At 42.8% G+C, this 14,282-nt stretch overlaps 1 protein-coding gene across 1 annotated transcript; it reads right to left on the minus strand.

The window, feature by feature from the left end:
- Nucleotides 1-6,750: 6,750 nt before the first annotated feature.
- HRH1 (histamine receptor H1) lies at nt 6,751-8,540 on the minus strand. Its single transcript, XM_068162695.1, has one exon. It carries the CDS (start codon nt 8,479-8,481, stop codon nt 7,072-7,074), a length of 1,410 nt encoding a protein of 469 aa, XP_068018796.1. The 5' UTR covers nt 8,482-8,540; the 3' UTR covers nt 6,751-7,071.
- Between the last annotated feature and the right edge of the window lie 5,742 nt (nt 8,541-14,282).

Raw genomic sequence — 14,282 nt, forward strand, 5'->3', positions numbered from 1 at the left:
TGAAGATGAGACTAAAACTGCAACATATTCAAATGCATCCATTCATGGTGAATATGGACTCAAGATGTTTTGGAGAAAGTAACTTCTCAGAACTATTTAAGTCAGAATAGATTCCATTATAAGTTTTAATAAACATTGTATTTATTTAGGCTTGTGTCGTGCTTTTGGTTTAGGGATGTAAAATGAATTGTATACAACAAAAGACCACAAAATACAGAGAGAACTTGGTAGAACTATTCTATTAATTTATTTGCAAACAAATACTTTACAAAAACATCTAGTCCTATGTTGTACTCCTATTAACTGCTACAAAATGCTTCTACATGAAAAGTCTGTTGTGGAAATGGATATTTGAACCAGTAGTGGAAGGAAGTAGATGTATGCTCCGGTGTCATTTGGAGGTGCAATGTTGGAAGACTTTTGTGAGCATCATCACTAATCTCTCTGGCACAGGCAGGTGCCTCTCCTGAGGGCAGTTTGACATACTACAGAGAAGCAGTTGTTGCCCCTCAGAGAAAATGAGGTGAAGGATTATTCATATCTGGCGAGAAGGAATTAAATTTCCGAGTAGGAGTCCAGAGTTCAGTTCCCAAGTTTGGCTGTGTTGTTTTTGAAGGCTAAGTTAGGGCTGACTGAAACACAAGGCATTTGATTTAACTGAAGGCATTTGATTCAACCACACTGTAAGCATTCATTTTAATGACACAGTGTCAATGCATAGCAATGGGTGCTGTGTGTTTCTTTTAAAGCATATTTAAGCTGAAATGATTAGACACAAGGTATCTTGGTAGACAAAACAGAATGATAAACCAACACAAATACTGTGAAAAGAGGAAACGTTGTTACACTTACCAGATGTCAACATGGGCTTAGCCTTTACCATGCACAATTGTACATCTCTGTCAGGGGAAACTGCTTCTTTTTAATTGGTGAAGATCTCAAATGGCAATTTTGTAGTAGTCTGGCATGTTTGCTTATGTGTCTGTGCACCCATAGAGTTCATACCTCACAGTTGTTTGTAGTTCTATTTTAGACTAAGACCATGTGGAAAAGACATACTTTGGTGCCAAGTATGTATATTTTTAAAAGGTAATTTGTAATGCAGTATCAGATGCTGTTTCTCACACAGTGTTAACGTTCATTGCTCTTTTTATTTTCCAATTCTTCAACAGGCAAATAATTTGATGAAAATAATGTTGTCCTTGTAGTTAGAATAGAATAGAATTAACGAGGTCAAAAAAGACCTTTGAGATCATCCAAGTCCAACCTATCACCCAACACCATCTAATCAACTAAACCATGGCACCAAACACCCCATCTAGTCTCTTCCTAAACAGCTCCAGTGATGGCGACTCCACCACTTCCCTGGGCAGCACATTCCAGTGGGCAATCACTCTTTCTGTGAAGAACTTCTTCCTAACATCCAGCCTAAACCTCCCATGGTGCAGCTTGAGACTGTGTCCTCTTGTTCTGGTGCTGCTTGCCTGGGAGAAGAGACCAACCCCCACCTGGCTACAACCTCCCTTCAGGGAGTTGTAGAGAGCAATAAGGTCTCCCCAGAGCCTCCTCTTCTCCAGGCTAAGCAACCCCAGCTCCTTCAGCCTCTCCTCACAGGGCTGTGCTCCAAATTAGTTAATGAATAATCAAAAGTGAATATGTATGCACTTACTTAAACTTAGCTTTTCCAAATGAACTAATTCTCATTTTGTTTGAGTGAATGCACTGAACCTTTCAACTGTGTTCTTACACCTCTTCTTCAGGAACTTAAACCAGCCAAGTTGAGACTAGTCCTTTAGCATCCCTACTGTGGAAAGATACAGCAGACCACAGAATTAATGTGAGACCTCCTCTGGAACTATTCAGAGGTGTCTATAGTACTTCTACACTAATAGCTTACAATTAGAAATACATTTCTAATGTCAGTGTTTCAGTCAACTTACTTTTGTGCATCACAGAACAGTCTCACGATGACTGTAATGGAGTCTTTTTAGATGATGGAATGCAGCCCAAACGTGCCCCTGCATGAATGATTCTTCTATTGAATGCCACATTCCCTGAAAACAATATAGGAAAAGAAACACATACCAGATGGCAGGAACCACTTGTTAATTGCACTCCTCCTTTAATAAACTGCCATGCTACACAGGATTTGATGCAGGGGCCCAGGATTCTTCTCACTACCCACTAGATGTCACCACTGACACAAAAAAATTTGTGAGAATGTCTTTTTCCGCCTCTTAAAAGGGAGGTTTGTTGTTCTCACCACACCTTAATCAAAGCAGAATTCCAGTCCAAGAAATTCCAAGAAATTAGTTATGTTCTCTTAAAGCTGTGTGTCCTCTGACCTTGTTTGTTAACTGCAAAACACTGAATATATTTTACAGGAAACCACACCTAGAATATTCCCTTGAGGCTTGGCCCCACATAGTAATTGGCTTCTCCATTCCTTACTCTAATTTGCTTTCCTCTTCTTCCCTTACATCCAGAGCCATTTGAATTACCTACTCAGTAAAATAAGCAGATAAAACCTGTTAGGTACCTTGCTAATCAGAAGTTTAAAACAGGCAATATCCCCTTTTCCTATTTTATTATTACCTATTATAGCTATCACATCAGAGAAGCCTACTATGACAGCTTCCCTTGCTTTTACTCTTAACACAGTTACACTAAGATAATGAATAAAAGTGGAGATAAAAAGTAGATAGCTTTATTTGCCTAGGTTTAGCTTTTCCACGTTTGAATGTTTTTTAACTGTACCAGAGCTGACCTTGGTTACAACCATCAAAATTTTAGACCAATGGTTTTAGTTAGGTTGCTGTTTCATGTATTAACACAAGCTAGAGTCAGAAATTGTCATCATGATTAGGAGGACAGATTTCTTGATAACCCCAAGAATCCCTTGGGTGAGCAAGTTTCAGCAGTGTACACTTAGTAACTGTAGCTGACTTAGTGCACTGTTTCTTTTATTTCCTCGGGGACCACCTACATTATCAACGATTTGAGACAGAATTGGTGTTGCATATCACAACAGGAAAAAACAAGTCATAATGGCTGTGAATCTGAAGCATTATCTGTGAAATTCCATTGGATTAGATCATGTGTTTCAGAAGATAGGATAGGATAGGATAGGATAGGATAGGATAGGATAGGATAGGATAGGATAGGATAGGATAGGATAGGATAGGATAGGATAGGATAGGATAGGATAGGATAGGATATAATTAACCAGGTTGGAAAAGACCTTTGAGATCATCGAGTCCAACAGATGTTGCTTTGTAGTCCAACATAAGATGTATTTTACTACTTGTGCAGCTACAGGTCCTGCAGTGAAAAAGTTGTCTGAATTCAGGAATGAATTTTGCTGGGTTTAGATTCTTTGTTTTGCCTTTTTTTCTCTCCTATATTTGAGTTCCCTAAGTGCAGGGTTTCCTGCATGCTTAATTGAGACCACTCAACTAATCTCTGAACCACGTTTCATCCACTGAAATAGACTGAATTTAAGTTAATTCCTTTCACACATTACACATTTTCCAAGTTTATTAAAATGCAGATATGCTAGGGCTTCATTTAATATGGATTACTTTAAATACAACTATTAACATTCAGGTGTTTAATTCAGAGAAGTAAAACTGACAGCAGATAATGTTTCACATTTAGCTAGTCTATTATAGCCGAAATTTATGAGCATCATGCAAACATTCTCCTAAGTGTTGCTCTAAGTCTTGTCATATTCACTTTACAAAATAGGCACACATGGCACAGAGGGACTTGGAATAGCTCAAGATCATGAATTAAAAACATGGAAATCAGAATTTCTCCTTCAAGCATTAAGCCACTATGGTTTTTTTTCACTTCTGATGTAATAAAAGATATCACACGGAACATCCCGTTAGCTCATTCCACCAAACTCTGGACAGTACTTAGCTGGAGGAGTTCCAGTTCCATCAGTGAGCAATCTCAGAAGCAATAAACATTCAGGGAGTGATAAAAATTCACCTGCACCAGAAAATGAATGGGAGGACATTGTTTTTATGCTAAACCTCCAGGTTGCCTCTCTAACCATCCCTCCCAGAATGTGTGGATAAGATTTACACAGGACTCACCATTCCATGCAAATGTGACTTTAGCTGTTGAAGTTAGCTGGTTCTGGGATTTTTTTTCTTTAACATACACCCAGTGTTTGCTCAGAATGTTTATCTCAGCTCTGTAGCAGAGAATAGTAATGAATGCTTTCCTGATGTGCCACAAACAGGGCAGTACATGGTCTTGAGATATTTGGCTAATACAGGGTCTGAGGTCTTCTCTCTGTTCATCAGTTTTTTTTTTTTGTTGTGGTGCAACTGCTCTGTGAAGATGTAAGCTTCCTGATACATTAGCTCCTGCAACATATGCCACTCTGTACTATTTTGCTAAGGAACTTTCTTTTCTTCCCCTGGGAAGAGAATATATCCTTGACTAAACACAGGAAGAGGGGATTGATTCCTTTTGCCTAGCAGGGTGTGTCTTGGCTGAGCAAGTGAATGCTCCAAGTTCGCAGGGTGAACCTTCATAGTTTCATAGTTTCATAGTTTCATTCAGGGTTGGAAGGGACCACAAGGATCATCAAGTTCCAACCCCCCTGCCATGGGCAGGGACATCCTACACTAGATCAGGCTGGCCAGAGCCTCATCCAGCCTGCTCTTAAACGCCCCCAGGGATGGGGCCTCGACCACCTCCCTGGACAACCCATTCCAGGGTCTCACCACTCTCATGGTGAAGAACCTCCTCCTCACATCCAGCCAGAATCTCCCCACCTCTAGCTTCATTCCATTCCCCCTAGTCCTATCACTACCTGAGATCCTGACAAGTCCTTCCCCAGCCTTCCTGTAGGCCCCCTTCAGATACTGGAAGGCCACAATTAGGTCACCTGGGAGCCTTCTCTTCTGCAGACTGAACAGCCCCAGCTCCTTCAGTCTGTCCTCATAGGAGAGGTGCTCCAGCCCTCTGATCATCCTTGTGGCCCTTCTCTGGACACGCTCCAGCACCTCCACATCCCTCTTGTAATAGGGGCTCCAGAACCTTGCTGCAACCTTCTCTGTCAAGGCTGCCTCCGAGCTTTTCCACATGAAGATGGTTTTTACAGTTGCTTGTCATTCAGATTGTGGGTGAGAGCTTGAACAACATGGTGTAATGTCAAAACCACTCCAGCTCTGAGCTGTAGGTAGTACTTAGGTGTTGTCCGGAGATCCCTTTCAGCCTGTAGTATCCTCTTGTTGTGTGCTTCTCCTGAAATATTTTACATCATGATGTATAAAATGCAATTAAATAGAGAGGATAGAAAAGGTAAACATACTTCATGTGGTTTGTTTTCTGTTTTACAGGCCTGAGTTGTTGCTCATGAGTTTGCCTTATTGTGGAGGGAAGTGCATGCCCACTACAAGATGGTTATATGGATTTGAATTGCCACTGCATGCTTAGGCTGTTTGAAGCAAATTTATGCAATCTATAATCAGCTATAGTCTGTAAGTCTAGAAACAAGAGCATACCCTTCTTGAATAGATAGTGATAGTATGTTGAGTATGGAAAGTGTTAGCACCATTTCTAGGACATAAAATAAATGAAGCAAGCATGGTATGAAAGAGATACAGCAGTTACTTTACTACACAAGAACAGGTTGCCCAGGGAGGTGACTGAGGCCCTATCCTTGGAGATATTCAAAGTGAGTCTGGACAGGGCTCTGGGCAACCTGATCTAGTTGGGGATGTCCCTGCTGACTGTGGGGAGGTCAGACTGGATGAGCTTTGGAGGTCCCTTCCAGCCTGGACCATTCTATGTTCTGTGATTCTGTGATTCTGTGATTCCATGATCCTAATCCCTTTGGATCACCAAAGTTCTTCCCAGAGAGAGTTGTTAGCCATTGGGATGTGCTGCCCAGGGAGGTGGTGGAGTCACTGTCCCTGGAGGGGTTAAAGAGGGGATTGGATGTGGCACTTGGTGCCATGGTTTAGTCATGAGGTCTGTGGTGACAGGTTGGACATGATGATCCTCGAGGTCTCTTCCAACCTTGGTGATACTGTGATACTGTGATACTGTGACTTGACATATCAAAACAGTTAATGACTTGGGGGAAGCTATATGCAAAGTACCTCCAGTTGCAGATCTCACTTTACAAGCAGTGTGGTCCTGTGTTTAATGGAGTAAGTTGAAAGAGAGAAAGTAGAAGAAACGTTACTGATCAAAGACACTTTACTTCATTTCTTCCCTTTCTGTAGCTGAATGATACATAGTCACTGAAGATCTCTGTTTGTATCTCCAGGGTTTGTTCTACATGATGATACAGGTAATCTCAAATTGTAAAATGTGTACAATTGTGTACAGAACTGGCCACACCTCGAGTACTGTGTCCAGTTCTGGGCCCCTCAGTTTAGGAAGGATGCTGACTTGCTGGAACGAGTCCAGAGAAGAGCAACAAAGTTGGTGAGGGGTTTGGAACACAGCCCTATGAGGAAAGACTGAGGGAGCTGGGGTTGCTCAGCCTGGAGAAGAGGAGACTCAGGGGTGACCTTATCACTCTCTACAACTACCTGAAGGGAGGTTGTAGACAGGCGGATGATGGTCTCTTCTCCCAGGCACCCAGTACCAGAACAAGAGGACACAGTCTCAGGCTGTGCCAGGGGAGGTTCAGGTTGGATATTAGGAAGAAGTTCTATACAGAGAGAGTGATTGCCCATTGGAATGGGCTGCCCGGGGAGGTGGTGGAGTCGCCGTCATTGGAGGTGTTCAGGAGGAGACTTGATGGGGTGCTTGGTGCCATGGGTTAGCTGTTTGGGTGGGTTGGATTGGTTGATGGGTTGGACACGATGATCTTGAAGGTCTCTTCCAACCTGGTTTGGTTTATTCTAATAAAGGTTTATTCTAATTCTAATTCAATGTGGTGGTGGGTTCTGAGATTGCCCCTGAGTTTTTCAGATTCCTGATCTGAATTAGTTCTTCTTCCAATGCATTAAAGCTTTCCCATTTCCCCCTGTTTCCCACTTTTACTAGCATTTGTTTATAAATTATGATTTTCCAAAGTCTTTTCCTTTACCGACATCAGTGAATGTGAAGGATCTTTTTGAATGTCTTCTTGAAGTTCTGGTTACAAAGAGGATACAGGAATGGGTTTAAGGTGGAGTTCACATAGCCAAGCCATACAGTGAATGTGTGTAGTATTGGAAACTGGTCATGACTACGGAAAGCTGTTACCATAAATATTACAAAATAGGGAATCCAGCACAGCATGAAGGCTGTCATTATGACACCTAACTGCTTCGCTGCTTTCCTCTCCCTGTTCCCATGCAGTCCTTGAGTGTGCCTTTTGGGATGGCCTTGCCAACTTTGCCAGGTTTTTCTCAGGTAAGTCAGTCCTCTGGAATCTGTTTTCTCTGTCTTTTCCTGAGGACCACAGGCTCTTGCACTGTTAGTGCTGGTTACCTCTGTGGAAGTATGGTTGTATGATGCATCACTTAAGTCACTGTCTTGCGAGCAAGGCTCCTCTTCAATTTCCTTCTCTTTTGTTCCATGTACTTCCTTCTTTCCTGCTTTATCCAGGCTTGGCTCCGACTGGGCAGTGGGGAGTGGAAAACAGCTCCATTTAAGGACTCTCCTATTACTCTTACTAACAAGTGCCTTTGAAGTCTTCTCAGGGTTACTGAAATGAATCTCTACCTCTGTATTTTGGGGCTGAGGGGAACTTTGCTTGTCCTTGGGAGACATGTTCTCGTCTAAGATTTGCTTTTCGAGGCAAATATTTAGCTCATCCTTTGTTTGACTATGATGTGCGGAGGTTTTTTCTGAGGAGGGCTGATGTGACCCATTGATGAGCTCTCTGTGTTGACAGTGTTTTTGAACAGCTCTGAATATTTTATAGTAGAACCATAACATCAAGATAGAGGGTATGTAGAAATTGACAATGGCTGTCAACACTTTAAACCAGGTGACATCAGAGAATTCAGTCTCACACTTGTCTCCTATTTCTTTCCATCCCCCATTATTAGCAAAAGCATGCCATCCTAGGATTGGAATGATCCACATGAAAGAGAGCAACCAGACCCCCAATATCATCAGTGATGCTCTCATTTTCGTTCTATACTTGAGATATTTGAGTGGTTGCTGAACTGAACGGTAACGGTCAATGCACAATATGAAGAGGTTGAAAATGGATGAAGTGCAAGCCACATAATCCATTGACAGCCAGAACAAACAGGCTGGGGAGCCTAGAGTCCACTTAGGACTTAGGAGATTAAAAATATTCAGGGGCATAACAGCTGCCCCAACTATCAGATCTGCAACAGAGAGGCTGACAATGTATAAATTGCCAACTGTTTGCAGCTTTTTTTCAGTTTTCACAGCATATAGTACTAATAGGTTCATGACAACAGTGACCAGTGAAATGCCCCCCAGGAATATACCTAGAACTGCTGACTGAGGGCTAATGGAGTTAGCTGTTATGTTTTCTGACATCTTCTACACAAGAACACAGAATGAAAACCAGAGCTGTCCCGGTCTTGGAAATTCAGTCTTGGGTTACACTCCTGGATGAAAATGTGTTGGATTGCTTTGTGATTTTTATTTCCAGAGCTATAGAAAAGAAAACAAAATATGGTCAGTCAATGTAATACTAAAATAAAATCATAAAAACCAACCTGTGCTTCAGCTTAGCACTGCCTCTTTCAGGCCTTTCCTAAACAATGATTTCTTACAACATTTTACATGTGGCTCCTTTAACATGTGTTCCTTGAGAAGCACTGGAGCAAGCTCCATGAACCCATCCAAAATGGCTTGTGAAGGTATTTCATAGGGCTTCATGTAATTCTGACCCCAGGATCTGGAGAAGACATTTCAGTCCTCACTGTTTCAGTTTATTATATCTTATAAAATAGTTGATCATGAACAGTAACATAAGATGTATATGGGCAAACCAAGCTAAAGTGTGATAATAGGTAGAGAGTCTTGCACTAAGTATTCAGTATTCCTAAGGTTGGAAGAGACCTCAAAGATCATCGAGTCCAACCTGTCACCACAGACCTCATGACTAGAGTAGGGAGGACACTACTGCCCACTGCAGGCTTGAACTCACGATCTTCCCATCAAGGGTCTTATGTGCTACCAACTGAGCCACTCTTCTTACTCTTCTTAAAGTAGTTTTTAACAAACCAGTTTGCCAAACCACAGACTGAGAGAGTTGGGGCTGTTCAGTCTGCAGAAGAGAAGGCTCCGAGGTGACCTAATTGTGGCCTTCCAGTATCTGAAGGGGGCTACAGGAAGGCTGGGGAAGGACTTCTCAGGATCTCAGGTAGTGATAGGACTAGGGGGAATGGAATGAAGCTGGAGGTGGGGAGATTCAGGCTAGATGTGAGGAGGAGGTTCTTCACCATGACAGTGGTGAAACCCTGGAATGTGTTGTCCAGGGAGGTGGTCAAGGCCCCGTCCCTGGGGGTGTTTAAGCCCAGGCTGGATGAGGCTCTGTCCAGCCTGATCTAGTGTGGCTTGTCCCTGCCCATGGCAGGGGGGTTGGAACTAGATGATCCTTGTGGTCCCTTCCAACCCTGAATGAAACTATGAAACTATAATAGTCTGAGAATACAGCAGTTTGAATTATAAGTAATAAGTAATCTCTTAGTACCCATTTCAGGCTTACACAGATTTAAAACATTTAAAGCTGGCAAAACCTATTTTATTTCAAATGTAAACTAAATTAAAAATCAGGAAAAATAAGAGGATTTTTCAGAATGAATAAGCATCTTGGTGGCTTCTCAAATGTGTATAAATGTAGGGTCTTTTAGGCTGAAGTTCGTACTAGTCATTCAGGTGCCTAAAAACATATGCAAGGACTGCTGTCCTGTAACTTGGGAGAAGCCACACCATTCCTGCACGGTTCCTGTTGCTGTTTGCTGCACTAAATTCCAGCAGTAAACTGGAAATAAGAAGAGTTGAGACTGAGCACATAGCAAATCTTTCCTTTCTGACTAAGAAAAAAAATGTTTATAATCCATCTTTAAGAAATGAGCTTTTTTTACTGGCTTAGAATTTTGACATGAGCCATGTGTTGAGCCTTCAGAATGAAAATTCCTTAAAATCTTCTATATCCCCATGATTAGCGTGCCCAGGATTTCCAGTGCATGCACTGCAGTTAAAAAACAACAATAGGACAACTCACTAAACACCATGGCATATACCAAACTTATTTTACAGCAAGCCACATTTGCCCAGTTAAGCTTGTTTTCTAGTCACATTCATTTCTACATCCTGTTTCACAGGTGTTATCAAGAAGTGGCAGACACTATTCCTATAGACACAGTCATGCTCACAGTGTAGCTCTATGGTGACTTGGTCTGCATCAGGAATAGAATAGAATAGAATAGAATAGAATAGAATAGAATAGAATAGAATAGAATAGAATAGAATAGAATAGAATAGAATAGAATAGAACAGGACCAGGTTGGAAAAGACCTTTGAGATCATCAAGTCCAACCTATTATCCAACCTACTTAATCAACTAAACCATGCAACCAAGCACCCTGTCAAGTCTCCTCTTGAACACCTCCAATGATGGTGACTCCACCACCTCCCTGGGCAGCACATTCCAATGGACAATCACTCTCTCTGTGTAGAACTTCTTCCTCACCTCCAGCCTAAACCTCCCCTGGTGCAGCTTGAGACTGTGTCCTCTTGTTCTGTTGCTGGTTGCCTGGGAGAAGAGACCAACCTCCGCCTGTCTACAGCCTACTTTCAGGCAGCTGTAGAGAGCAAGAAGGTCTCCCCTGAGCCTCCTCCTCTCCAGGCTAAGCAACCCCAGCTCCCTCAGCCTCTCCTCATAGGGCTTGTGTTCTAAACCCCTCACCCGTGCCCTTCTCTGGACACGTTCCAGCAAGTCAACATCCTTCCTAAACTGAGGGGCCCAGAACTGGACAGAGGACTCAAGGTGTGGCCTAACCAGTGCTGTGTACAGGGGCAAAATGACCTCCCTGCAGGCTTATGTTCAGCCCACCATCGACCAGTATCCCCAGTATCTGCCTGGCTGCTCTCAGCCACTCTGACCCCAGCCTGTAGCACTGCATGGGGTTGTTGTGGCCAATGTGCAGAACCTGGCACTTGGATGTGTTCAATCTCATACCGCTGGACTCTGCCCATCTGTCCAGCCTGTCGAGGTCCCTCTGCAAAGCCTCTCTACCCTCCAGCAGATCAACACCTGCCCCCAGCTTGGTGTCGTCAGCAAATTTACTGATGATCGACTCAATGCCCTCATCCAGATCATCAATAAAGATGTTAAAGAGCACGGGGCCCAGCACTGATCCTTGGGGCAGGAAACAACTGCAAGTGCACCCTTCATTTTTGAACACAGAGTTTATGTGTCAAGATCATAGACCTTAATTCTAAACCTTGTTATTTCTTCCATATTCTAATACAAACACAGTAACCCAAATGCAGGCAATAAAAAGGAGAAAGGAAGGGAGGGAATGTAGAGCTATGAAAAGCACCTTTCCAATGGTGGGAATATTCCATTATCTAGAAATTTTCTTGTCTTTGTGTCTCCTACATCCCAGCTGCTAACTTCATGAGTTGATCTAAAGTCCAAAAAAGAGATTACTAATATTTGATGTCTTGGGAGCATATCATCAGTTGACCAACTCTAGCTCCAGATCATGTAAGAAAAATGTCTGTGAGGGTGCTACATATTTTCTGCCGCTTTTTCTCTTGGAGCATTTGCCTGAGGTTATGTTTATTCTGGAGAAGAGAAGGCTCTGGGGAGACCTTAGAACAGCCTTCCAGTACCTGAAAGGGGCCTACAAGAAAGCTGGGGAGGGACTTTTTATAAGGGCTTGTAGTGAGGATGAGAGGGAATGGACTGAAGCTTGAGGAGGGGAGATTTAGAAAAGAGTAAGCCTTTTCCCACATTCTGAAACTCCCTGTGCTCTAGGGAAGACTGTAATCCTCCTGTTCTTTTCTTAATCTTCCTGACATCATTATTAGTAGTGATGATTCCAAATATCAGCAGTTAGTCATCATGAGAGCACTGATTTGCAGTAGCAGCTTCTTGCACTGGATTGAGGCACCCACCATTTTGCACTGGCTGCAGACTGTTCAGGAGTTACTGGTTTAATTCCTTATCTGTAACTCAGTTCCCAGCAGTAGGGGATATTAACGCTGAATAAATGTGTTTCAGCATGTGGGTGGTTTAACTCTCATTACATTAAGCCAAAGCTCACTAATACAGAACAGATCTTAAAGAAAACAATCAACCTAACATCTTGGATAGCTCTAAACCCTGACCTCACCATGAAATGCCTTCTTTAATTTTCACTGTCTGGAAAGCAATAGTGATGTGTTTGTTATTGTATCACACAGATAATTCTTCCAAGGAACAAGAATCTGCTGGGAGATGCTAAGTGGATGCCTGACTGACTCACTAAGGCAGGTGCAAGCTATTAAGCCCTGATAAGTGGGAATAAGTTTCTAGAAGCAGATGCTGGCAGATCTCTTATGGAGAGGTTTTGAAAAACCTGAGCTACAAGAGGAAAAGGCTAGCTTAGTGCTAAGGTCTTGTTCAGCAGGCTAAGTTCAAGATAAGCCTTAATGTCAGGTGACCTGTGCAATGTTGTACTGATCTATTGCTTCTAGTGATTTGGTTTTAATTATTTAGGTGTCAGAAGTATTTTGATTAATTTTCCCTTCAAAACTTACTTATTTCTCTGTAATAAAACACTCCCTAGGTAATGCCTGCCAATATTCCAGGAATATTTTTGATAAGTAGTAAAAAAATAAGAATTTAATAACCTGCCTGCTGTTCCCATTCCAATGACCCACTGCCTCAGTCCAGAAAGGACCTTTGTTGTCTGTGGGGTTTTGTGTTGGGTTTTCGTGTGTGTGTGTGTGACAGAATCACAGGATGTCAGAGGTTAGAAGGGCCCTCAAGAGATCATCGGGTCCAAACCCCCTGCCAAAGGCAGGATCACGCAGGGTAGTCCACACAGGAATGCATGCAGGTGGATTTTGAAACTCTCCAGAGAAGGAGAGTCCACAACTTCTCTGGGCAGCCTGCTCCAGGTCTCTGTCACCCTCACTGTAAAGAAGTTTCTCCTCATGTTGAGGTGAAATCTTCTATGTTTGTATCCATTGTTCCTTGTCTTGTTACTACACACCACCAAAAAGAGCTTGGCCCCCTCCCCTTGATAGACATTGATCAGATTCCCTCTCAGCCTTCTCTTCTCCAGACTAAACAGCCCCAGGGCTCTCAGTCTCTCTTCATAGGGGAGATGCTCAAGTCCCCTAATCTTCCTTGTGGCTCTCCCTTGGACTCTCTCTAGCAGGTCTCTGTCTCTCTCAAAATGAGGAGCCTAAAACTGGACACAGCATTCCAGGTGTGGTCTCACCAGGGCAAAGTAGAGGGGGAGAAGAACCACCCTAGCCCTACTGGACACACTTTTCTTGCTGCATCCTAGGATACTATTTGCTCTCTTGGCCCTAAGGGCAGATTGCTGTCTCCTGCAGAACTTGCTGTCTACTAGGACTCCAAGGTCTTTCTCCATGGAGCTGCATTCCAGCAGAACAACTCCTAATCTGTACTGGTGCCCACTGTAATTCCTCCCCAGGTGCAGGACCCTTCACTTGTCCTTATTGGACTTCATGAGGTTTGCCTTCACCCAGCTCTCCAGCCTGTTGAGATCTCGATGGATGGCAGCACAGCCTAACAGGATGCCAGCCACCTCCCCACCCCCCCAGTTTTGTATCATCAGTTTGTTCATTTATTCAGGGTTTTTGGGTCAGAAAAGTGTGTACTGCTGTCAAAGGAAAAGTCTGGATTCCATCTGTGCTTAAGCTGCCTTTTCCAGGTGGTCTGAAATGCAAAGACTACATAATCTGAAGGTTTGTGTCTGCCTAGTCAAATTTTGTCGCTCTTATGTCTCCCTCTTCCTTACACACACCTATTTTAAGGACAGTGAGAGTTATAAATTAATCATTTACTATGAGAACAGACAAATAAGCCTGAATTACAAATACTGTCATTCCTTGTTTTGCTTATGACTCATCCTTTGTGTAAAGAAACTCCTCGCCAACATCTGGACATCTGGCTGTCTAGTTTTGTATAAACTTTGGTTATGTGCATTCGGTGAATTTTCAGTGGTTCTTCATGTAAATGCTGCCTTGGGGAAAAATGAGGCCAGAACTATTGCAGCAGATGGACACCAGTGCAGATGGGCTGAATCTGTTTAATGGACTAGACCGCAGAGAGAAAATTGCTGTCTGAGTTGCTGGATCAGTGA

This window comes from Melanerpes formicivorus, unplaced genomic scaffold (assembly GCF_026170545.1).
Source record: "Melanerpes formicivorus ecotype bairdi unplaced genomic scaffold, bMelFor1.0.p_v2 SCAF_66, whole genome shotgun sequence".
Taxonomy (NCBI): domain Eukaryota; kingdom Metazoa; phylum Chordata; class Aves; order Piciformes; family Picidae; genus Melanerpes; species Melanerpes formicivorus.